Genomic DNA, 13,948 nt, shown 5'->3' with positions numbered 1-13,948 from the left:
AACTAGCTAGCCTACTAGCCCTAAGTAGGCGAGGTAGACTATAGGTCTAGCTAAGGAGCTAGACTTAAGCTCTTAGCTACTAGATATTCTAAAATGGAAAAACTCTAATTAAATCTACTTAAGGGAAAATTCCTCGGCTATATAGTCCTGCCTAAGTCACGTAGCTACTTAAGCCTTAGGCATATATGCTTAGTTCTCAAGTAGAGACTTTAAGAACAATGGATGTTTCCAAGGCTTACTAATCGAGAAGCGGATGCTCCCGCTGCATTCTGCAACTACATCCTTTCCTTTATGTCTCTTCATCATTAACAAATCAGCACTTGTCGTAGCCTCACGTATCACACAAGTGCTAAAGTCAGACACTGCGGCATGTAGAGGATCAAGAATGATCCATCGAGGCGCTGATTGGCCAGAGTGTGAGCTCTTGAGTATGGCAATCGGATTCCGACAAAGTGTCGAAACCCGACGCCTCGAATCCTGCTCACCGGCCATCGCCTGAGTAAGCAATGTCTTCTCTTGACATCAATATGTGTTCAAGGTCGCTAAGTTGATTGTCTAACCTTCTGGGGTATACTTCTATCGCATCTGAGGATACTGACCTTAACGCTTTCCAACCTGTCGTGGTGTTCAAGCTTACTGATCTCTTCCCCTTGGACGTCCAACTCGTCGACGTGGTGGAGAAGCTTCTGGTCTTGCCCTGGTGAATCGAACTTTGGGGAACCCTGAGTCTGGTCGTGTAAGGGGGAGGGACTTCCATTCTACTGAAGACCATGGGTCTTCAGAGCGAGACTATAGTCCTTTGGACATATCCTGCGGCATTCTGTCTGGGGTCATTGGCAGCAAACATCTATGAAGTCCTGTACAGGAGCAAGAATGATGTGGAGAAGCCCGTGAGCCAGTCTCGCATTGCAACAGCGAACAGAATGGTGCAATGTCTCCATTACATTCTGGTGATCACTCTTGTAAGTTGAAGGTCGCTTATGCCACCACAATCAAGCGCGGCTTCTAACGCAAATTTGACAGACAATCAACACCGGGTTTGCAGGATACGGAGCGTTCAAGGGAACCAGCATACCATTGTTTTCTACTGAAGCATATCTTGTGAGCACAACTGTTCAAACAATCACTGCGGCCCGGAATTAGCTGACATGCATAGGGCGCCACTTTGTCCATACTGCTCATATATTGCGGCGCGCTACTTCCAGATCCTGTTGACCCATATTTCCCAACTATGCCGAATATGGCGACCTGGATATTGAGTGTCCTCTATGAGATGGCAATCATGATCATGGGACTAGTCGACGTTGCATCTTTGGGATATCCGCAACAAGATGCTGTATCTTCAGTCTGCGTGGCACTCATGGCAACCCGGATCATCACCCTTAGTGCAATGGTCGGCGTGTATCTCTACCGTGAGCGGGGAGAGAGCGAGACAGGCTCTGATGATGAGCGCCAGTCCTTACTTAGTGAGGAACAAAATTGCGAACCGACATATGGCTCGGCCGAAAATTTGAAGCCAGCCGGAGCAAAGGATGCGCAGCATGTTTCCGCGTTCGACTACCTGGTTGGGTTCCGCGATTTGATCCCATATCTCTGGTGAGTCTGGCCGCTCATAACGCCACATATGACAGCCTMACTAATCTTCGAAGGCCAACTGGGGATCGTGCGCTGCAATTACGGGCTGTGTTCTGCTTCGGTCTGCTCACCGCCCAGCGCATCGTCAACATTCTCGTGCCTCATCAGCTTGGAATTGTAGTGGAACATTTAGGCAAAGGCAAGCTGCCCTTGAAAGAAATCCTGCTTTACGTCCTTTACCGAGGACTCCAAGGACAACAGGGAGTCATARGCTCTTTGCGAGCCATTCTTTGGATCCCTATCAGTCAATCAGCTTACCGCCGGCTGACAGTCGCTGCTTTCGAACACGTCATGAAGCTTTCACTGGAGTTTCATCTTGGCAAGCGAATTGGCGAGGTTATCAGCGCACTGAGCAAAGGGAGTGCCATCAATACATTTCTGGACGGCCTGATTTTCCAGCTTTCACCCATGGTGTTTGATCTCTTCATTGCTGCCATCTACTTCTTTGTAGAACTGGATGCATTCTACGCTATTATTGTGGTTGCGGTCATGTGGTTCTACCTTTTCGTTACCATTTACATGGCGAAATATCGGGGCAGAGTCAGACGAGAGGCTGCGACGAGGGAGAGGAGCATAGAGGCTGCAAAGTCAGTACAATCACATTTACGTCTACCGAAACGTCAGGCTGACCCCAAACAGAACCGACGCTATCATGTCATACGAGACTGTCCACCATAATAGCGCGCTTCCACTCGAGATGTCAAGATTCCGACGTCTGGTCAACAGCTTCCAGGTGTCGGAATACTCCGTCTTCTGGTCTTTGAACTTGCTAAACGCGATCCAGAACTTCATTTTTGTTCTGAGTGTCATGCTGGTCTGCCTGTTGGCAGCTTACCAGATCGATGTCGGGCAATACAGAGTTGCCATGTTTGTGACGGTTCTCACGTACCTCGCTCAGCTGCAGGCCCCTTTGAACTTCTTCGGAAGCTTCTATACTCAAGTGCAAAACAACATGGTCGATGCTGAGCGTATGCTCGCGCTTGTAAGTATAGTGTCGGTCTTTGACCACTCAACGAACCTCTGCTGATGGCTGCCCGTAGTACAAGATCGTACCCTCGATCAAGGATCGAAAGGATGCTCAATCAATCGATGCATGCCAAGGCCGAATCGAGTTCAAGAACGTCAACTTTGCCTACGACGCTCGCAAGCCCGCCCTATCTGATGTCAGCTTCACAGTGGAGCCAGGAACTACTACTGCGATTGTCGGCGAAAGTGGGTCTGGAAAGTCCACATGTATGAAGCTTCTTTTCCGCTCGTACGAAACCGGCTCCGGGTCCGTCACCATCGACGGAGTCAATGTGCAGGATTTCAAGCTGGCCAGCCTTCGTACTCACTTCGGAGTTGTGCCTCAAGACACGATTCTTTTCAACGAGACCATCTTGTACAACATCACGTACTCAAAGCCAGATGCCACGCAAGAAGAAGTTGAAGCGGCATGTAAAGTCGCAAGCATTCATGAAAAAATCATGAGATTTCCAGATGGATATCATACTAATGTTGGAGAGCGCGGATTGAGGCTTTCAGGCGGCGAGAAGCAGAGAGTACGTATTGCATTCCATCCAAATATGAAAGCGCAACAGCTGACTGACCATGTATATATAGATCGCCATCGCCCGGGCGGTGCTCAAAAGACCGGTGATTATGTTGTTGGATGAAGCAACCGCGTCATTGGACTCGTCTACCGAGACCATGATTCAAGATGCATTGAAGGTAGCGTGTAAAGGACGGACTACCGTTGCTATTGCGTGAGTATACTCCGCCGCGGCTTGATCTTGGGTTCACAGCAGCTGACATGCTCTTTCTTCTCTAGACATCGACTGTCCACCATTACAGATGCGGATCAGATCCTCGTTATGCGAGAGGGAGTTATTATCGAACGTGGGACACATGAGCAGTTGCTGGCGCAGGACGGTCGCTATCGGTCAATGTGGGAGAAGCAGACGAGGAAGATTCCTACCGAGTGATCCTCGCCGCTCTTGTCTGCTTTAAATTGAGAGGTGAGGTGAGGTGAGGTGGCCAATGCATGGGATCATCGCCTTGGTAGCAATCCATCGACTTAGACGGAGTTGTGGGAGCTCCCCTTCGCTCTTCCTTGTTGTACTACCCAGACCCCGCCRTGCAGCGTTTGTCAAGGTATGAAAGTGGAGATGGGGGTGGGAACCTGCCTGCAGACAACCTGTATCCTTGTAGATACCCTTGTCGTTGCAGCAGAAAACACTTTGCAAGATCTCAAATTGCCCGTACAATTCGTCTCCGACAAAGTCATGAGGTGGTAAGGCGAATTTCCAAAGCAGACGCAAAAACACCTCGGGCGGATTCACTTGTGCGACGGCGGAAGGAACGGCCCTTGCATGGATCTTGGAATGTTTACCTCAGCTTCCGGACGCATCTGAGCGCTCACGCACAACACCATCCCTCGCGCCCAAAAATGGCCGATTTGCTTGGTCAAGGCGCCCAGCAATGGGAGGGACTGCAGAAACAGCTGGAAGCTGTGAAAGATCAAAATGAGCGTTTACGGACAGAACTCGCGATCAAGGTAAAACTGATGTTGATCAAGATGCTACACTTTCCATCAATTGACACAATTAGGACGCGGAGATCAAACGCACGCGCATGCCTCGTTTGATTCAGCTACGGGCTCAAGGCGATGCAGACTATTGTGACATTGACGATGTCAAGACGGTGCGACAAAGACTGGACGATCGGGATCTTGTTCTGCGGGAGATGAAGGATATGATTCGCCGCAAACCCTCGGGTGTGCTGGGCGAGAAATTGAGGAAGCACGAGTGGARAATGACCGGAATCGCGGACTTACCACCGGTCACTTTGTGGGAGGAAGAGGAATTGAAGAGGGAGGCAGAGCAAGGCATTGAAGATAGACCGGTTGAGATTGAACGCTCGCCTCCCGCGAGTCCCGGACGAGCCACGCTGAAAGGGAAGAAGGAATCTCACGCTTCTGCCGTGAAGCAACCTGACTCGGAACTCACACGACGACTCCTACATACTCCTCAAAGCAGTCACCAAGATCTACGCCAGCGGGATATAAGTGAAGACCAAAAGCCAGTGGGTCCACGACAGGATACCGTGATGAGGTCCGTTGAAGCTTCACCAGCACCTCTCGGTCACACCGCACGCAACAATCGTCAAGCACAGATACTATTGAATCGTAAGCCTGTCTGCGCTCATTGCTGGAACAGCGGTCAATGGTGCGACTCTTCATCTGTTTGCACCCACTGCAAAGAATCGGGAACAAAGTGCGTCTACAAAAAATGTAGATCAGGAAATGCTTGCGGAAGTCCACGCTGTCTGTACATCCATCCCGAACAGTACAGACATCAAGAAGCGAGCTGGAATGTCGAGGATGGAACTCTACGACACAAGCATCCACTCGACCCGCGGAGACGCCAGAGTCTACATGGCTCTGATGGTACATCCAACGGCTGGGAACGTCGCGCGAGCGGAAAGGTCTCTGGGAAGCGGACCCGTTCTCCACCAGGTCCCCCAGGACTGGACGCTACAGACGAGAAATTCACTCGGAAGAGTGTATGCGTGAATTGCTACAACACGAGCACCCTCTGCGACTTCAACGGGCGTTGCAATGCTTGTCGAGATGCGAACTACAAGTGCGTGAGGATCCACTGTAAACTGGGCTTGTCTTGTCGAGCGAAGAGATGTCCGTGTGTGCATCCTGGACAGTTTGATCTGACGGATACGACGTGGAATGTCGAGCATGGAGATCTGTGAGAGGTTCACAGGTAGCAGTTGTCTTCTCTTTCGATGTTAGCGGGTGTATTGAACCGGCTATGATAGGAAGGCGGAAGCAGTGCTGCGGATGTAGCATGTAAGTACTAATACTCCAAAGAAGATCGTCTGAACAAAGAGTTCTCATGTCTGTTCTCTTTCTCGTATGATCTAGTGCTTCATTTTGAAACTGTAGATCGCTGGAAATGCTATAAGACCAACGAGAAATCCACCTCCTTTGTGAGATCACAAGGTCTGAATTATGCCATACACCCTCCTACAAACTCTAAACTACCTCTCACAAACCGGAGACTGGGAGCGCATCCACAGATATCCCAAAGAAGATGGCACGAAGAAGAAGAAGACGAAACCTACAATCCCAAAGCGAGAAACTCTCGACCGCAAGTGCCTTCTGACTATTTCAAAGCGGAAAAGAGTTCAGGGATGTCAATTGAAAGTGCACCGTGTTCATCAAGAGTTTTCCAAGCAGAAGAAATCTCTATTATTGGTGTTCAAGTGGATGAGTGGACTGGAAGTAGTATCTTTTACAGATTTCTTATACTGTCGGGAAGAAAGACGACGCTGTGGATGTAGTGTTTGAGGGATATTTGAAGGGGAGTAGTACTTTTTCATGACGAGACGATAAGGGTCAGGTTTTGCTAATGCTATGTGAAATGTAGATATTGTCACATCCAGCGACCAGATTGTCGAAAATTGAGAATTTTGCTTTCTGGTGACAAGTTTTCGCTCTCAGTAGGCTTTATGCATCCCATACGCATCATCTTCTATGCAGTTGCGGAGCTTACGTCGTTCATTTGGGAGAATTTGCAATTTGGCACTCCTTGAGCACACATTCAGTCCCGCCTCTCGATCATCCCAGCTTCTGAACCTTGTCTCTCGACACGCTCCCCACGACAGATCGGAACAGTGACCCATTCAACGGTGGGGCACTTCTCGTTGATCAAARAACCCTTTCAAAAGCCCACACTCAATGACAGAATCAACCGCTCATTCCTGACGTCTCCGCTTCCGCGCGCTGCAATCCGCAGCATCACTTAACTGAGCTGTAGTAGACGCAGATGATTTCTCCACCTGGCTCAGACTCCACTCGTGGTTCCGCAGCTTCTCCGTCATGATCACAGGCTGTTTTGCCTCAGGGGCTTTCGTCCGATCCGTTGTGAGATATGAATGCAGCAAATCAGAGCTCACGCTCCGGGAGTCTAGCAGGCGTTTCTCGCTAGTCCTGAGCAGACGTTCGTACGACCGCTGTTCCGCTTGCAGTTTTCCTTGTAAAGCTTCTACCGCGACTTTGCTGGCTTGTAGCTGGGTGTTCAGGAGCTCGATTCGGGATTCGTAATGAGCGATATTCGTTCCATCATCGGAGCTGGGCTCTGCTGCATGTGATTTCAGAGAATCGATTTCCTTCTTGGCTGCGAGCAAGTCCGCGTCGGATGTCTGAGCTCGCAATCTCGCGATACCCAGTTCGAACTTGGCAGTCTGTAGTTCGTTCTTCGTCTCATTTGTTTGAGTCTCCACATCCGCCGCTTTCGCTACCAGAGCCTCGTTCTGAGTCTTCAAGGTGTGAATGTCCTCCTTCGCATCTTCAATTTTCATCCTTGCTACCTCCATCACATCGTCGATCCTCTTCTTTAGATCTTCAACTTGGACGGCGAGTGATCTCTTTCCATCCTCCGCGTCTTCAAGCTCCGATGTCAATGCCGTCACCGCTTGATCTGCGACATCTGCTTGCTTCTTGAAGCCTCCCATTTCCTTGTGCTTTTCCCATGTCTTCGCTTTCCAGACCTTGACTTGTTCCTCGGCCGCCTGAAGCTGAATCTTGGTGATTTTCAGTTGCTCAATAGGTTCATTCAGTCGCTGCCAGATTGTCAGCATCAATGGATCGTCGTTCATGATGTATCAAGCCGTGTGAGATGATGTTTGGTGCTGTGTTTGGGGAAGGAAATAGACTGAAGCTGAAGCCGATCATGAGATTGAATCGTCACGGCAACCAGATCTTCATCGAGATCTCCTGGAAGATTCCATTTTGAAGGGCCTGGAAGACAACGAAATGCCAGGGTCGTCTCTTCTCGCTTTCGAGAGCAGGATCGCAAAGATGGGCTTCACATTTGTGCATCCATGCCAGCTCACCGTTAAAATAGAGGGACGAGTACAACCTCCCAAGATTCCACTTCGCAGACTTTACCTGGAGTCCATCTAGAGTCCAYCCGAGGATGGAAGTAGAACGACACAGGAGTTGCCCGCGGTACTGGCAGCACGCGTGCGGCTAAGCATGCTTTCAAGCTCTTGTCCTCCATCTTGTTTCCCTGAGACAGCAGGGTGTCGGATCTCGTCTAGCAGCGATATCGTGGTAGAATGCGAGTTTGATGAGTATGGAGCTGAGTGGAATGCCACCGTCATCTTTGCTGTCAAGGGCGTCAGCTTTCGGCAGAAACCCTGTCTAATAGATGCTGTTACTTCACCTCGAGGTGCACTATCCCAGAGTCCGATGTGCTATTGCAGGCGCATTTGAAGCGCAAGCCAACCAGATCGAGATGTCATCGAATTGGCAAGATCCAAGATCGATCTCCACTCTGAAGGCGCCTTCCCTCACCGCCGATCTCCTGAAAATTGCGCTCGGAACGATGGAGGAAGCGTGAATGCACATCAAGACGAAGGGATGCTGTACAGTGTATATCATCTACATCTCCATTCTTCATCCAAGAAGAAGAAGTCCCTCGTATTTCCACAGACGCACCTCGTTTACTCTGCCTCCTCTTTCCCCTCGTTCTCTTTACCTCTGAACTCCTCGGCCTCATACCTCTTTCCTCTGAAGCCCCAGACACCCCAGTTCCCGCAGCTCACATCTCCTGGATCCGCGTCATTAATCTCCCACCTCAAACTTCGGAAGCGGTTCTCGCCAGGCYTGATGATCAGATCCATTTCGCCGCCAACTTCTTTCTGGACCCACTCAATATCTCTCTGCATGTCAAACTCGGTGTATCCAGTGCAAATGATCGGGACTTTCGTCTCGAGCAGTTGAGGAATGGTATCTTTCCATTCGTGGGAACTAGCGGGATGTCCGAGACCAGGATGGAAGAGAACGAAAGCATCAAAGTAGGGATCGTAGGGCGCAAAGTGCTGTGCTTCATGAAGAGTGTGGAAGTACTCGACATATGTGCTTATTTTGACTGCACCTCCAAGACGATCTTCGACGATGGCGCCAAAGGGGTTGGAAGGCGTGCGTTCCGGAAGGGGAAACTCATCATCGCGATTCGCCATACTTTCCGGACCGATGAAGTTGAGATGGAACGTCGCTCGAGGGAAAAGATGAGAAAGCTGGAGCCAGACTTCACGAGGCAGAGAGGATTCGGCACGGGCACCAAGAATGAAGAGACGGACCGGCGGAGGGTTTGGCCGAAGGCCTTTTATATCAATCCCGGCACCTGTACGAGGTGGGTGGAGGGTGTAACGCAATGCTGTTATCATGTCAGTGTTTGAGGTATATTGAAGGTGGCAAGCATGTCATACCGCTCAAAGATCGAAGACCTTCGGGGAGGAGTTTGTCCTTTAGACTGTATGGACTGAGTTCGTGGAGAATGCTTCCAATTGTAATGGGATACGTCAATAATCTTGTCACCTGCCTCATACTTCGCTCGTCATTGACCGCGTTGAACTCCCGGCTAAAGAGCATGGTATCCCAATTGGTCAAGTTGACCTGTGCTTCGTCCATCCCTGCAGGTGGGTACTCAAACTCTGGGAAGAACCTGCCAGAGGAAAGATCGTGATCATCTTGGTTGATCTCTTTCAAAAGATCGCAGATCTCTAGATGAGATTCATAGTCGTCCACGAAGTGCTCCTCGCTGCAAGAGACTGGGATCCCGCAATCAGGACACTCATAGCGGACATGTGCTGGCGGAGCGGCGCCTGWTTTCCTCGCTTCCAGATCGTGTGGAGATGTTGGCGCACGAGTGGCTTGATGCTCAGGGTGGGGACAATAAGCGTTCATGCGCATGAACGCGGCCCTACGACGTATGGTGGGTGACGGCGAGTTTGTAAAAGAATGGAAGAGATTGTCGGGTTTGAGGAGTACGCGAGACTCATCGGGAGTCGAGCTAGAAGATGCGGTGGCTGCTGCTGTTGATGCTGCATTCTGCTGGGCAGAGTGGTGGATCTTGCGGCTCTGTTGCTTCGCGCTCGGTAGTGGTGGAGGAAGAGTGGTAGAGGAGATGCATGCTCGCTGGATGAAAGGACGTGATCGCGAAGGTAGGTTTGTCTTCGCTACACGCAGACAGCGCGTACATATGGACTTGGAAGCCATGGCAAGCGAGATGATATGGTGAAGATCAACTTTCCATGATGATGCCCTGAAGTTCGATCGACCGGCCTCAGCTCCGACATCAAGAGTGACATTGAAGACACTAGTGCGATGGAGGGTAACACGCCTCAACATGCGACGGCTACTGTTTAGCTATACGGCAAAGCTGCTGACTGAGAACGAGCCAACTGTGATGTATCATAAGATACAATAACCTCTGAACTGCTGCCAACATCTGATTGTCGCTCTTTCTTCTGATGGTCCGCAAATCGACTCTTTCGGACTAGCGCAGTAGTCCCGCGAGTCATGCTTCAATCAACTCCATCTTTCACAAGCTTCGAAGTTCGTCCACCTTGATTTGTTCATCCACCACCACCTCGATGCGCCCATAGCGCTCTTACACGCCCACAGCGCCCTCACACGCTCACACCGCTGCCATACGTCTATAGCGGTCGTGCACACCCACCATGTCGAACGTGCAGCAGAACCAGGCCTTCTACTCACTCACTCTAGAAGCGCCATCTGCACCAGCCGCTGCCGTCACTTGCAACGTGATCCCTGGAGCGAAGAGCACTGATCAATGCATCTTCGAGGGACGCGGACAACATGTTCTACTTCACAGGGTGGTGGAGAATGCAGACCGCACGGAACGCAGCTTGGTGACGATTGCGGATCAGGATGTTTTTGGCATTGTCCGTGGGGTCGCGGCCTTTAGAATTCCAGGCACTAGCACAGATCAGTTGGTCGTCTCCTCCGACTCGGGGCGTATCACCATGCTCACCTACGACCACGAAAAGCAAAAATTCAAGCGCGTCCACCTCGAAACCTATGGCAAATCTGGCATTCGACGCACGATTCCCGGCCACTACCTCGCCAGCGATAGTCGTGGAAGATGTATAATGCTGGCATCGGTGGAGAAAAACAAGGTGGTGTACATGATGAACCGCCACGCCGACGGCAACATCATCATGTCCAGCCCGCACGAGGCCAATCAGTGGGGCAGTCTGTGTTTTGGCATCTGCGCATTGGATACAGGTTGGGAACCGCCGATCTTCGCTGCACTCGAGGTGGAATATACCGAAGCCGATGGAGATCCCAGCGGGGATATGTATGAGCGGAGGGAGAAGCAGCTCGTCTACTACACGGTGGATATGGGTTTGAATCATGTGGTCAAGAGCTGGAGCGATGTGGTGGATTATTCGGCGAACATGATCATCGGAGTGCCAGGAGGTCAGGATGGACCATCAGGCGTGTTGGTCTGTGCTGAAGATCGGATCTACTACCAACACGACAAGCATGCGTCTCTCTCTATTCCAATTCCGCGGAGGAAAGGCGCAACAGAGGATCCCAACCGCAAAAGAATCATCGTCGCATACTGCCTTCATCTCGCCAAGACACGACACGAGTTCTTCTTCTTCGTCCAGACGGACGATGGAGATGTTTTCAAGTTGAGCATGCAGATGGAAATGGACGCTCAAGGACGACAGACTGCGAATCCCGAGCGCATCGTACTCAAATACTACGACACATTCCCAGTTGCCCGCCAGATGCTTCTCTTGAAGAAAGGCTACCTGTACATTGCGACCGAGAATGGCAACAGCCATCTTCTTCATGTTGACGACCTCGCCGATGACCCCGAATTTGAACCACACAACACCTTTACCTCCGATGGCATTTCAGCAGACCCGGCTGAGACATACGATCCGACATACTTCCAACCACGCGAGCTTACAATGACCCACCTAGCGATCGACATTCCCGGACTACATCCTCTTCTCAAGACTAGGGTGGAGAATTTGACTGGCGAGGATGCGCCGCAGATCTACGCTCTTCAGGGAACAGGAAACAAAAGCAAGTTCCAGACCATTCGACACGGTCTGGACATCGAGGAGATCATCGACAATGACATGGGTAACGTGCCATACGATAACATCTGGACATTCAAACACCGGTCAAGTGATGAGTACCAYCGCTATCTCCTTCTCAGCAGCAATTACGGCGACTTGACAATTGCTTGCTCGATCGGAGACTCCGTCGAGCAGATCGAAAATTCGAGTTTCTTGGAGAATCGTGCGACAGTCCATGCGCAGCAGATGGGAGATGCAACGCTTGTTCAAGTACATGCCCGTGGTATCCGGAGTATTCTCGAATCTGGCGCTTTGAACGAGTGGCCGACACCAGCCCATCGAACTGTTGTTGTCGCATCCGCCAACGAGCGTCAACTCTTGCTCGCTTTGAGCTCTGCAGAACTCGCCTTCTTCTTCATGCAAGACGATGGTATCCTTGTTCAGCTTGAGGAGATGCCTGAGATGAGCGGCAAGGTCACTGCTCTCTCTGTCGGTCAGACACCGAAGGGTCGCCAGCAAGCCAAGTATGCTGTCGTTGGTTGTGACGACTGCACCATTCGTGTCTTGAGCATCGAGCTGGATTCGCCTTTGGAGCCACGCAGTGTGCAAGCTCTCTCGGCTATTCCTACATCGCTCGAGGTTGTCGAAATGCTCGACCCGTCATCAAACACATATGTGAATGTAGTTCACATCGGTCTGCAGTCTGGCCTCTACCTCCGAGCTGTCATTGACGAGACGACCGGTGAACTGGGAGATGTTCGAACAAAATTCCTCGGCACCCGTGCGCCCCGACTCTGTCCCGTGGAAGTGAACAACCAAGAGTGCGTCTTGGCCTGCTCCAGTCGGCCATGGCTGGGCTATAACCATCCACAATCTAACGTATACACGGTCACGCCACTCATCTCAGAGCCTCTGGAAGCAGCACGGTCCTTTATCAGCCCTGATCTCACTGGCCTTTGTGCAATTCAAGGCTCACATCTCCTCATCATCCAAATACCTTCCATCGAAGGCCGATTATCGTACTCATCAAWCGACCTTAACTACACACCTCGCGCCATGGACCGGAATCCATGGTACCCAATTTTCTACACTGTCCAATCTGACGCCAACACCCTCTCCGCCGCGACACGGCTTCAGATGCGTGTGAAAAACGAGCCGTCGATTAAGAAAGAAGGTGCAGAAGAGGAAGAAGCCACTGCGCTCGAGAAACATCTCGGTCTTCCTCGAGGTGAAAATCACTGGGCTTCCTGCATCCAAGTCATCGATCCCATAACCTCCAAATCGGTTCTGATGRCTCTCGAACTGGGCGAAAACGAAGCAGCCCTCTGCTGTGCTGTCGTCCATTTCGCATCTCGCGAAGGCGAGCTCTTCCTCGCTGTCGGCACCGGACAGCACATGTCGCCTGGTACGCCGAAGGAAACCGTCGGATATATCCATATCTACGCACTCCACGATGAAGGTAGAAGGCTGGAAAAGGTTCACCAGACAGAGTTCGAAGCTCCTATCTACGCGCTCACGCCATTCAACGGTCGCATAGCGCTGGGTGTGAGGGACGAGTTGTTCATTTACGACATCGGAATGAAAGCTCTTCTTCGAAAGGCGAGAGGAACGGCTGTTCCCAACATGATTGTCTCACTTGCCAGCCAAGGCAACAGAATCGTGTGTGGAGACGTCAGCGAAGGCGTGACGTATGTGGTGTACAAGCCCAAATACAACCGTCTGATCCCCTTCGTCGACGATGTCACGCAACGCTGGACCACAAGCGCGGGCATGATGGATTACGAGAGTGTAGTCGGTGGAGACAAGTTCGGCAACATTTGGGTTGTGAGGTGTCCGGAGCTTACTTCCAAGGAAGCAGACGAGGAAGGTGCTGGCGGGTATATCATGAACGAGCGCAGCTATCTCAACGGAGCACCTTATCGACTGGAGCTACGGGCACACTACTTTGCGAACGACATCCCGACGAGTGTGCAGAAAACAAGTCTGGTGGCTGGTGGTGCCGAAGTGGTCTTTTGGTCCGGCTTACAAGGAACATTGGGAATGCTTGTTCCCTTCGTGACGCGTGAGGATGTTGAATTCTTTACGACACTTGAGAGAGAGATTCGTTCAGAAGAGCCGCCACTTGCGGGCCGCGATCACTTGGCATATCGTAGTTACTACGTCCCGGTGAAGGGAGTAATTGATGGCGATCTTTGCGAGCGATTCTTGAAGCTGACGGTCGATCAAAAGGCCAAAGTTGCGGCAGAATGCGAGAGAGGGGTTGGGGAGGTGGAGAAGAAGGTCTTGGAGATGAGAGGCAGAGTCGCATTCTAGATGGTCTTGCGCTTGTAAAAGTAGAATAGAAAACCATCAAAGAGTCCTCGACCAGACCGATATATGAAAGTAAGACGTGCCAATTGCTCACTTTCTT

At 51.0% G+C, this 13,948-nt stretch overlaps 5 protein-coding genes; 3 read left to right on the top strand and 2 right to left on the bottom strand.

Annotated features, from left to right (window-relative positions):
• Window positions 1-770: 770 nt before the first annotated feature.
• On the top strand, window positions 771-3,599 carry RCC_09398 (related to heavy metal exporter HMT1, ABC superfamily; the record flags this gene model as incomplete). XM_023774640.1 has 8 exons in its annotated part: window positions 771-962; window positions 1,024-1,101; window positions 1,157-1,596; window positions 1,650-2,222; window positions 2,275-2,617; window positions 2,676-3,176; window positions 3,238-3,380; window positions 3,446-3,599. The coding sequence occupies 8 exons, from the start codon at window positions 771-773 to the stop codon at window positions 3,597-3,599; spliced, it is 2,424 nt and encodes an 807-aa protein (XP_023630408.1).
• Window positions 3,600-4,063: 464 nt separating this feature from the next.
• Window positions 4,064-5,379, top strand: RCC_09397 (uncharacterized protein; the record flags this gene model as incomplete). XM_023774639.1 has 2 exons in its annotated part: window positions 4,064-4,171; window positions 4,225-5,379. 2 exons carry the CDS (start codon window positions 4,064-4,066, stop codon window positions 5,377-5,379), a joined length of 1,263 nt encoding a protein of 420 aa, XP_023630407.1.
• Window positions 5,380-6,384: 1,005 nt separating this feature from the next.
• Window positions 6,385-7,287, bottom strand: RCC_09396 (uncharacterized protein; the record flags this gene model as incomplete). The annotated part of the gene is made up of 1 exon (XM_023774638.1): window positions 6,385-7,287. The coding sequence occupies one exon, from the start codon at window positions 7,285-7,287 to the stop codon at window positions 6,385-6,387; it is 903 nt and encodes a 300-aa protein (XP_023630406.1).
• An 849-nt stretch (window positions 7,288-8,136) lies between these two features.
• RCC_09395 (related to MSS51 protein) lies at window positions 8,137-9,694 on the bottom strand (the record flags this gene model as incomplete). XM_023774637.1 has 2 exons in its annotated part: window positions 8,137-8,852; window positions 8,905-9,694. 2 exons carry the CDS (start codon window positions 9,692-9,694, stop codon window positions 8,137-8,139), a joined length of 1,506 nt encoding a protein of 501 aa, XP_023630405.1.
• A 464-nt stretch (window positions 9,695-10,158) lies between these two features.
• Window positions 10,159-13,851, top strand: RCC_09394 (related to splicing factor 3B subunit 3 (spliceosomal protein sap130); the record flags this gene model as incomplete). The annotated part of the gene is made up of 1 exon (XM_023774636.1): window positions 10,159-13,851. The coding sequence occupies one exon, from the start codon at window positions 10,159-10,161 to the stop codon at window positions 13,849-13,851; it is 3,693 nt and encodes a 1,230-aa protein (XP_023630404.1).
• Window positions 13,852-13,948: the final 97 nt, after the last annotated feature.

Source organism: Ramularia collo-cygni, assembly GCF_900074925.1.
Source record: "Ramularia collo-cygni strain URUG2 genome assembly, contig: RCC_scaffold17, whole genome shotgun sequence".
NCBI lineage: Eukaryota > Fungi > Ascomycota > Dothideomycetes > Mycosphaerellales > Mycosphaerellaceae > Ramularia > Ramularia collo-cygni.
This window is presented reverse-complemented; position numbering and strand designations above follow the sequence as displayed.